At 26.7% G+C, this 11,023-nt stretch overlaps 1 protein-coding gene across 5 annotated transcripts in view; it reads right to left on the bottom strand.

Annotated features, from left to right (window-relative positions):
* Positions 1-3,374: 3,374 nt before the first annotated feature.
* The window catches only part of LOC145833859 (uncharacterized), a 30,461-nt gene continuing 22,812 nt past the window's right edge, over positions 3,375-11,023 (bottom strand). For 3 of the 5 annotated variants that reach the window (XM_082941089.1, XM_082941085.1, XM_082941086.1), the window contains exons 17-25: positions 10,782-10,872; positions 10,578-10,665; positions 9,827-9,952; positions 8,142-8,255; positions 7,335-7,568; positions 6,978-7,191; positions 6,433-6,686; positions 6,234-6,336; positions 3,375-5,828 (exon numbers count right to left, since the gene is read on the bottom strand). In XM_082941089.1, coding sequence (XP_082797215.1) covers positions 5,170-5,828; positions 6,234-6,336; positions 6,433-6,686; positions 6,978-7,191; positions 7,335-7,568; positions 8,142-8,255; positions 9,827-9,952; positions 10,578-10,665; positions 10,782-10,872 — 1,883 coding nt within the window. In that variant the 3' untranslated portion in view covers positions 3,375-5,169. The remainder of the gene's footprint in view (positions 5,829-6,233; positions 6,337-6,432; positions 6,687-6,977; positions 7,192-7,334; positions 7,569-8,141; positions 8,256-9,826; positions 9,953-10,577; positions 10,666-10,781; positions 10,873-11,023) is intronic. The other 2 variants (XM_082941087.1, XM_082941088.1) reach the window with 2 other exon arrangements.

Raw genomic sequence — 11,023 nt, 5'->3', positions numbered from 1 at the left:
GAAAAAATGACACAGCTAAATCATTCACAGCCCAACGTCTCAGACATTGTCAGCTTGTTGTGAGATTGTAGTCTGCGCTCGTTTGATCAGTTTTAGCCAGTATTTATTTCGGCCATCATCAACGAAGTTGAGATGTTTTATGCCATCGATAATAAACAATGAACTTTACCGCAAGATCAACAACAACAGCATCCATGAGTTTAAATAACAAATGTGGAATAAATACTTGAACAGCTTTTTCCCGGTGCATATTTTATTTTAAAAATGTAACAGAATACTTTTCATTTTATTTAAATTTATTTTAGTACTTTCGTAGTAAGGCTCATCAGAAATAGTTTCTTACTGAATTGGAATGAATACAAATTGAAATAAAACCATACTGAAGTTTAAAGTTTTAAGATGTAAAATGACGTAATGATCAAATGTTAAAAATTAAATAAGCACTTATTCCTTCTTTGGAATAAATACTGTTTAGATAAGATTTTGGTGAAAATTAAATACATATTACTTTTAAGCATAAATAAGTAAATAGAAAATATAAGATGGTGAAAGGATATTACAATTAAGTACATAAATACAAGTTTTAAAGCTATATAAACGTAATAAATAATAATAATAAATATACGGAAACGTTTGAAGTAGAATATAATTATCAGAATTTAGTTAATGTAACTATTTAAAAGGAATATAGCTAAAGTATTTAAGAACTAAAATTTAGGGCAATTGCACTAAAATATACTTATGCAATTAAAAAATAGTATTTAAAGTAAACTTAAAAAAAATAGAACAAAATTAAACTAAAAGAAAAAACAAACTATAACAGTTTGTAAAAATTAGTATTGTAAACTAATTTTAGTTTCCAAAGCTTAGGCATATAGGTTTTTATAAAAAGAGATTCTAAAACACTTGAATAGCGTAACATATATCATTTAAGTGTTTTAGAACCTAGTATATTACGGTGCATCTGTTGCCCCAACCTTTGAATTTCGCTTAGTAAAGTTTTTTGACGTTGGGAAATCGCATGAAGAGAAAGCACAAAAACAATTAGCTTCCTAGCTTTAAACCCGTTGGAGCAAACTACGTTTGAAAATTTTGCTTTAATTCGGTATATTTAACAAGGGGAAAAAAGACTATTTCACTAAAACTTTATTTTCTCCTACGTTTTTAAGATAATTACCTGAAAAGGTTAGGAAATGTTCCTTGCCATATTTAGAAAATTCTGTATAAACTAATTTTAAAAATAATAAAACTTTTAAGCAAAAATAACGATAAATTCATAGTTATTTTGTTTATTTTTTTTCTAATTTATTTTGTTTTTTGTAAACTTTGTTTATACAAAATTTTCGACAAGAAACATTTCCTAACCGTTTCAGGTAATTATCTCGAAAAAAGTAGGTGAAAATAAATTTTTAGGGAAATAGTCTTTTTTCTCCTTATTAAATATACCGGTGTCAAGCAAAATTTTCATAACTTATTTGCTCCAACAGGCTTAAAGATAGGAAGCTTTTGTTTTTGTTCTGTTTATTCATGTGCTTTCCCAACTTCAAAAAATTTTACTAAGCAAAATTCTGAAATTTTCATTTTTGATGGGCAACAAATGCAACCTAATGTATATACTTAATGTAATATCATTTAACCATATTAAGTTTTCTATTTACTTATTTATGCTTGAAAGTATTGTGTATAGAATTTTTACAAAAAATTCATCTAAACAGTATTTATTACACAAATTTTATTTACTTTTATTGTAACGTATCCATTATCCAGCTCTTATTCATGTTAATATTATATTTTAAAGCTTAGTTAAACACAGCAGTAGTTGATAAGTGTGTTTTGAAAAATATTTTCTACTTAATAAAACGATGCAATGAATTTGTAAACATTTTCTATTAAAATTTGTTGCCCAAAAAAGTTATTAACTTTATGCAAGGTCGCCACTCGTTTTATCAAATTTTTTCCAGGTTTTCCCAATTTCTTCAAGGTTTTTAAAAGTACACATTTTTGGGTCTATTTTTAGTTTTAAGGTTATTTCTATATAAGAAACTGTGTTAAATAGTATAAAATATTGAAAAAATACTGTAAAGCTAGTTTAAATATGTTTTTTAATAAAAAAAAATTTGATGATGACAAATTTTTTTTATTTATATGATAAATTTTTTGAGTCAAATTGAAATAGATTTTGGTTCGAAATTCCAGGTTTTTTTTGCCTAAATTGTCAAATTCCAGGTAAAGTGGCAACCCTGTTATATGTATTTTTTAATTTAAAAAAAAGTTTGATGATGACAGAAAATTTTTATCTTAATGATAGATTTTTCGTGTCAAATCAAAATTAACTACTTAACATGTAAAAATGTTTAAAATTCCAGGTTTTTTTTCAAAATATCTCAAATTCCATGTTTTGTGGCAACCCTGTTTGTTATCAAAATAATAACAGTTTAGTATTAACAACTACATTTTGGCTCATTATTTAAATTAATTAACATTACTGACTCTCTTGATACATATTGATACTTATCATTTTGAAATGAAATTCCCGTACTTGTTAAAGGGTAGTTAACTTAAAAATAAAATGTCTTACACTAGTTAAAACAAATGTTGGATGGACTCGTCGTATACATCAAAAACAAAATTGCTAAAAATAGAATTAAAACTAATTGAAAAAAATTTATGTTTACTTTATTAAGAAAATCAAAAATACTTAAATAAAAAACACAGTACACTGAAGATACTTGTAATTAATAGACCCTTTAAATATTTACCAAAAATTAGTTACTAGCTCGATATCTTTTTATTTAACTTAAGTAATTATTTCAGAACATAAATAAGCTAAGAAAACTAACCAAAAATGTTAGTTCTTTACTCTTTATTCAATATTTAGTTTGAAAACTATTTTTACTGCTCAAAAGATCAACTTAAGCTTTATTAAAATTATAAGTTGACCTATCAAAAAGTGCTATCTATGAATGATGGGTGTATTGTATATCGAACAATAATTATATTTTGAAGAACATTTTAACTTTAGTAGATCATGTTACCGAATTCATAGTAAATATAAGCAAATGCGTCAAATATATTTAATCTAATGCGTGCTCTCGCGCGCTGAATTGCAGACTTCTAAAAACTAACTAATTGCATACTAAAACATAAAAAAAATATATTTCAGCTATACATGCCAATACAAATTTTAATTCATCAAAGTTTTTATTTCAAGTTATTTGAATGAATCAATAAATATTTTTCAAGTTCAATTTAATTTTTTATAAACTTTATTTGTAGAAAAACACTTACTTTTGTTTCGATACGGTATAACTTAAATAAGTATTTATAAATATATTTAGTTATTAGAATAAATAATACTAAATAAATCACACAGCTTTAACTATTGATGATAATTTATTGCAAATTATTTTCAATTATACTATTTAATACAGTAATTTAAAAGTTCTTTTTCAGTTTCAATGCTTAAAGTATTAATTAAAACATACCTTAAAAAATAAACTAGATGCATATTTATAGTTTTAATAAAATGTAGATTTTTGTAAAATTGTTATTAACAAATTTTATTGTAAAACTTGAGTAGTAGGCAGCAAAAGTAGTTGACTCATCTCTCATATTAATAGCTAGTTTAGAGCCAACTACTTCTTCTATATGCAATCACATAAAATTTCGGTGATTACAATTCTTTAATTAAATTTAGCAGGCTTAAATTAAAATTTAAATTCAATTTTTATTATGAGGTGAACTAATTTTTTTTTAATTTTCAACCCTCAAACCCACCCTCCCGGTGAAACGGGCGACCAAAACGAACTTCAACAACAGAATTCGTTCGAAGAGAAATGAACAGAGAAGTAGCTAATAGAAACATAGAGCATCAGAGTAAACTAACAAAATTATACGGAGAAATAAACACGGTAATATAAATAAAGTTTTGCAAAACTTCAAGTCTGTAATTTTTCAAGTTTAGTAATTCGTAAAAGAACATATTTTCAAAAAGAACTAACATATAAAATTTTTTATAAAAACTGTGAGTGTTGTTAAACTCAAATTCAGACTTTTTCAAAAAAAACTATCAAAACGTAAACAAATCAGAACACACTAGCACATTAACAATTTTTTATAAGGAATTATTTTTTAAAGTTAGTAAATATATTAAAACTAGCTCATTCCACAAGCTACTCAAAAAGGTTTTTAAAATTAAGTTCTTAAAAAAGTTCAAAAAATATTTTTATTATTTTAATATATTTAACTTAAATTTGAAAATTATATATTAAAAAACTACATTTTATATGTTAATTAATAAAAATAATTTAGTTATGAAAACTTATATCTAACAAGAAACATACATAGTTCAGTTCAAAAACATTTTCTAGTTCTTTGGTAACTATTTAAAAGATTAGTAAAAATGTGATCACACTAATTTTCAGTAAGTTAGCAAAGCTGGTAATAAAGAGTTAACTAAACATCACTTTCCTAAGTTTAGAACCAGCACCTTTCACAACAAAATTGAAACGTTAAGCCTTTTGGCTGCAAAAAACTGCAGTTAATTTACCATAATACGATGTCTATAAATAACTTAATTTAAATTACGATAAGAAATAAGGCTTTTGTTGTGAGTAAAACGGAAAATAAATAAAGTTTGCATCTTGTAAACTATTTTTTTTAATCAAAGTAAGTACGTTGATTCTTTTTTGTTTTTTTTTTGTATAAATTATAAAATAAAAATTAAAAAACTTCAAGGTTGCAGCAAGATATTCTAGAATCTCGCAGAAAAATAAAAAAGTGCCTATAAAAACATCAGATAAAACTCAAAAGTTTTTATCTAAAGTAAACGCTTTACTTTATCCAAGGTTTAATTTTCCGCACCTTTTAAAATAATAAATAGTGTTTACTAACGTCAAAATCGGTGTCATTAATCCTAGAAAAATCTATCTATACATAACCTTAAAGCTTTTAAAACTGTTCAGAACACTGTAAAATATATCTAATTACAATAAAGTAAAGAAAACAGTCAATTACTAAAATTCAGTTTCCCATCTTAAGAAAACATAGCATGACATTGGCAACACAAAAGGAGGCGCAAAAAATGTCAAAAAAATTATCTAGGGTGCACATTGCACTTTTGCGTTGCCATACATATGCTTAATTGAACAGTTAATGCAGTTTATTAAATTAGCGGTTTGGCACAGGAGCGTTATCAGCTTCTGCAACTTTCAAACTCTGAACATTGGAGCGAAAATTTTTACCGCGGTTGCTTGACCTCATTCCTTTCATGCTACGGTTGTTGGCTGCTCCTCCATTTGGTAGCTGATTGCTTCCTGAAGCTGCATTGAAATTTCCTCCTTTAGTATTCCTCCTGAAATCTCTACCGCTCAACATTTCAAGTTTTCCTCTTCTACCGCCCTCGTTGTGACCACCCGTGGGCTTGAAATGACCATTTTGAACATTTGAGTCGTTTTTGGCAGCAACATCATTTTTCTTCTTACTGACAACTTGAGCAGATGCTTGATGGCTTGCAGGCTGTTCGACAGCTGCTGGCTTGTTGTACGACTTGTTTATGTTCAAACTTTTTGGTCCCTTCTGTATGGAATCAGACTTGTCTGGTCCGCCTGTGGAAGGCTTTGATGAAGTGGACTCGTTTTTCTTTCCCTGCTCTTTCGATTTTACACCTTCAACTGCTTCTGCCACTTGAAAACTTTCACCTTCATTTTTCAAAGCAGTTTTTCCATTTGTAGCAGTTTCACCATTGGTCATGGCAACAACCGATGCAGCTTCAGATTGATTCTTTTTTCTGGCCATATCAGCGTATGTAGGCTTTTTATCGGAAGTATCTGATAAAATGAAACAACAGAGCCTTTAATTAATTATTTTATTATAATATAAAATTTAAAAAAAACTGAAGTGTAAAACATAAGCGTTATGTTGAAACACCATATTAAATTTTCAAAAAAGACTTAGTATAAGAATTTAAGAGGGCTTATAGACAAAAGAAATGTATAAACAATTTATTTCAAGGAAACCAAAACTTTATAACTTATATAAGCCAAATTATTATATAATATATTAAATAATATATTACTTTATAAGTCAAAATAAACACGCTACTCTAAAAATATTAAGTTTTTCTCACAGTTAGTTAGTTTGCAGTAGTTGTTTGAAACTTAAGCTGTATTACAAAAATTTATATCTTATTTTGGAGACTTATAAAATCAACATATTAAATTTAAAAAAAAAACCATTAGCCGTGCTGCTTTGAGTAGCAGGTGGTGGTCCAGCTGGTGGTGGTAGTTGTACAGGAGGCTTCAGTTCTTCTTTTGCTACTTTTGTGTGATCAGGAGTCTGTTATCAGTACAAATAAACATTCAACTTTTGAAAAATACCAACTATACTATTATCAAAAAATGTATTTTAAGACAAAATTTAGCTCTTAAATACCTTAGAACGGTTTTTGTTGAACTTATCATTTCTTTGACCCCTAGGACCATTGTAGTCATTTCGACGAGAATGCCCTCCTTTAGGTCCATTTGTATTACCGTTTGAGCCACTAATTGGTCCAGTCTTCTTTCCACGATGATTGTCATTGTTGACATAACTTCTCTTATTGCGGTCTTGTTGTCCTGACGACCGAGTTTCATGCCAGCTAGATTGTCCTACTTCGTTTCGATTAGTAGAAGTACTCATTATCGATCCTTTATTGTTAAAACTTGTTTTGACAGAAAACCAGATTTGAAAAACTACTACCTTTGTAAATTTAAAAGCAATATCTGATAGTTACTAACCAGTTTTAGTGCATTGTATACAAGTAAAAGCAATTAATTATACCTATAACTAAAATGTTTTATAATAATACATATGCTTAATAATGTAGTGAACAACCATTTGTTATACGAATCTAACTATGCTTTATTTTGAGGATTTGAGAACCACAGCATTATAGTATTTATTTTAGATTGTACTATATATTTAATCGTCTAGCGAACCTCTATTTGATTGGGTAGTATGGTTTTTGCTTGAATTATCCTTTCTGTTTGAATTACTTTGGTGTACTGCATAGCTGTTGTGAGGATGCACGGTTGTTGGGGTGGGAAGCAGGGCGGAGGTAGCCGGTTTCGATGAATTATGAACAACTTCTAGTGTAGAAGAAACAGAACTTTTCACTGTACCAGCTGATGGCAGTATTACAGATGGTAATGCCTGAATATTTTACAATAAATTGAAATTTTTCATACATCTCTTAAATGCTATTTATAACATAATTTCGTAACTTTATATAAAATGTAAATGTAACCAAATAAATATATACGAAAAGTATAATACAACTTAAACATAAAGTTTACCTTTTTCACATTATGAATTTTATTAACAGCATTTTTAGATGTTTTATTTTCATTTGCATGCTTTGAAGAGACCAACTTCTCTTCCTTATGTACTTCAGTGCTTAATTGACTACTTTCTTTTTTGTCAACAAAGGAAGAAGTTGTTACTGCTTTTTTATCCTCAACTTTTTTATCACCTTTTAATGTTGTTTTTTTATCTGTCACAGTGATCACGTTGGCAGCTATTTCGAGTGGCTAAAAATAGGAATACCATTTAAATTAATACATACAAATTATTTAATATTCGGTTCATCTATACCAGGGTTTCTCAAAGTGAGCCAAGTAGTAACCTTGGGGGCATGAGCAGCAAAGGAGCCACAGGAAGGCCATGAGGTCATAATTTGAAACTTACTCTAGGTATTCTGGATTTGACTGATGAACAGCAAAAAAAGGCCTTGGGTGTTTTTAATGGCAGTTTTTTGAGTTATCTTGTTGAAGGGGCCATAGCTTTTTGAATTTCTTCAAAAGGGCCTTTTAAAAAAGTTTGGGAAACCCTGACCTATACGATTATAAAAAGAAAAAAATGTTCTAAATTACAATCGGTAAATTTATCAATAATTTAATTTACAATCCTTCAACTTTTCAGATTAGTATCTATCAATAAACTTTAAGTATTTATTTTTGATAATAAACTAATAAATAAGATTAATTTTATAAACAGAAAAATATTTTTATAACATACTTTATTTAGTGAATTTTAAATGTATGCTTTTTAACTAGTGATGAAAAGGTTTTTCAAAATTCAAAAGGTATTTTTAAGCAACCAACTCGGTTCTGTAATGAGTTATTAGTAGCAAGTTGAATAACAGAAGCAGGCTCTTTTCCTTTAACTACATCAGCAGTAGCTGGCCTTCCTTCAACAACTGGATTCATTGCTTGAACCTGTAATAAATAAGAGTTCATTCTTTAATTTTTGAATCTTATAACTTTTTTTCTAAGTTATATTTATCATTCTTGATTTAAAAAATAAATACCAACGACTGTAATGTTATTAAACCAGTATTATTATTTAATGGACTACTTATTCTTAAAAACAAATAATTAAAAAAAAATTACAACAAGTTAGATACTTTACTAATATATTTATATTTTTTTTAACTTGTACAGTATATTTCTCAACGGATGTCGACTTTGACTTGGTTTTGAAAAGCTGAGCCGTTATCAACTAAAAGCTTACTTAGTTCTAGCGGTTGTAAACTATGGCAATTGTGGTGCAATGTGTATTCAAGTAAAAAATACGGATTTTTCGATCTTATAAAAAATTAAATTGCATTTTTGTTAGATCAAAATCACCATTAGTATACAATATATGGCAGTCAAATAAAATTATTTATTATAAAAGTAGTTTTTGTCAAAATGAGTTAAAGATCTTTTTTCAGTGATCTATGCACATTTTTACCAATTGCTCGCTAATTTATGTAGAGGCGATACATATTACCTATGTAATAAATTAAAAAACATATATCAACTTTTTAACTATTTCCAAATATTGAGTATATATTTTGAAAAAAAAAATCTCTTTTAAAGCTTGAACATTATAATACATCTCTAATGTAAATTATTTTGAAGTATAAAAAAAACTTAAAAAATCAAAAGTAACAAACTTTAAATTATATAAAACATAATTACATTTATTTTGTATAAGTTATAAAATATAAGCAGTAATTGTTAATAATTAAGTTCTAAACATTTGAACAAAAATTCTAATTTTTGCATATGCATATTAAAACTAAGAAAAATCAAGATTATTTTCATGCAATAAATTATACACAAATTATACAAATTGAAGAGTAGTTACAAGCATGCTTTAAAAAAATTATTAATTTAGGTTATAGAGAAATATAACTGAAAAATACTAAAAACGTACAATAACATAGTTTAAATTATTAATCTATCGCCATTCATTTTCTTTTAAGTTAAGAAAACTATAGTATAAGATTTCAAATAAATAATATTTTTATGTCCTAATATGTTTAATTATATTTTTCAATTAGTACTATTTGAAAGATTTTTTCTAGACTTAACTATAATTTTTAAATTTGACATTTTTTAAACTTCCTTATTGTGCAAAAAGCATTTCGTTAATATTGAGGTCAAAACTTTTAAAATAATAATTGATTTTTAAATGAAGTCTGGAACTCTAAACTAATTTGGTTGAAAAAAGCATCATACATTATATAACATAAAATAGTTTTTTATTACTTTCCATGTATTCTTATTACTTTAAAAGTATTTAATATTAAAGTATATTATTAATTTTGTACATAAAAATAATATTTTCTGTTTTGTACATACTTTATAGTATTACAATTTAAATTTAGTTAAAGAACAACTAATAAAGATAAAAACTTCCTTCAAATTACTATTTAACGATCAGTAAACAATATAATCACAACAGTTTTATTACTAGATTTTAATGTAAACCTTGATATTTGGTTTATTTAAATACTAACCGCTTGCGGTTGATCACCATTCAGAGGAGGAAATGAATCAAGGTAAGACTGAGCCGAAGGTGGCTTACCTGATCCTTGAACTTGATTCACTCTAACATGCTGTTGAGTATGATGACTGTGTACTTGCTAAAAATAACATTTTAAAAACCATTAAGAAATCAAATGAAGAAATATTTTAAAAAAATTCTGAAACAGTCTTTTTTTCTTAATTTGTTGTGTTTTAGTTTATTAACTAAAATTGCAAATGTAGAACTTATTATTGTAGGCAGATCTTCAACTTAAAAAAGTTATTAAAATTAAATTATAATTAGTCATAGATAGTAATACAACTTAACGTTCATGACTAACTACATTTGCTAATTGAAACTGCAAAAATGTTAAAAACAGACTCATGTAATATAAAAAACTCAAAAACAAACAAAAATTGTTGTTAAAAATGTTTACTAATTAACGTAAATATCAAGAATTGCGATATTAATACTTAACATCAGTATGCAAGGCTCATAGCAGATCTATCTTTTAGTAAATGCAGTTAGTCATGAAAAATGTTATATTAGCCAAAGCAAAAAGCTCTACAATTTTCACATTCACTAATTAATTAAATGCTTAGGCAAAAAAAAAGATTAAATATAGATATAGAGTTTTTTAATTGATAAAAAAAATTCAAAAGTAGAAAAACTTATATAATATCGACTCAACAAAAGATATTTGTACAGGTTTCAACCGTTTTAAAAGATTATATAAAGCTAACTTGGTTGCGATCATCATCTTGTCTACGATTATTTCCGCGTTGGTTGAATCTTCTGCGATTGCGATCATTCGAAGCCACCATGTTTCTTCTATCATTTTTATAAAATACTTAGTCAACGAGATCACAAGTAAAACTATTATAGAAACTTCGATTGACTACCAAAACTACAACTAAAAATATTTTTATATTTGAAAATAAAATTACCTGTTATTATCAAAATATGACGGCACAGCTTGATAATTGTTTCTTGAGTTCATTCCTGTTGAACCGTGAGAACCAGATTTAGAAAGCACTTCTAAAATATTTATAGCAAAGTATTCTAATAAAAAATAGTCCGATATTATAATTAAAATCATCGTGAACAGTTAAACATAATAAAAATATAAAAGTAACTTCACTTGATATATTTTATAGTTTATAGGTGTTTTTATGATTTATCTTCAATA

The sequence above is a fragment of the Thalia democratica genome, chromosome 4 (assembly GCF_965202585.1).
Source record: "Thalia democratica chromosome 4, ktThaDemo2.hap1.1, whole genome shotgun sequence".
Lineage (NCBI taxonomy): Eukaryota > Metazoa > Chordata > Thaliacea > Salpida > Salpidae > Thalia > Thalia democratica.
Note: the sequence above shows the minus strand (reverse complement) of the source record. Positions and strands in the feature narration are given on the sequence as shown.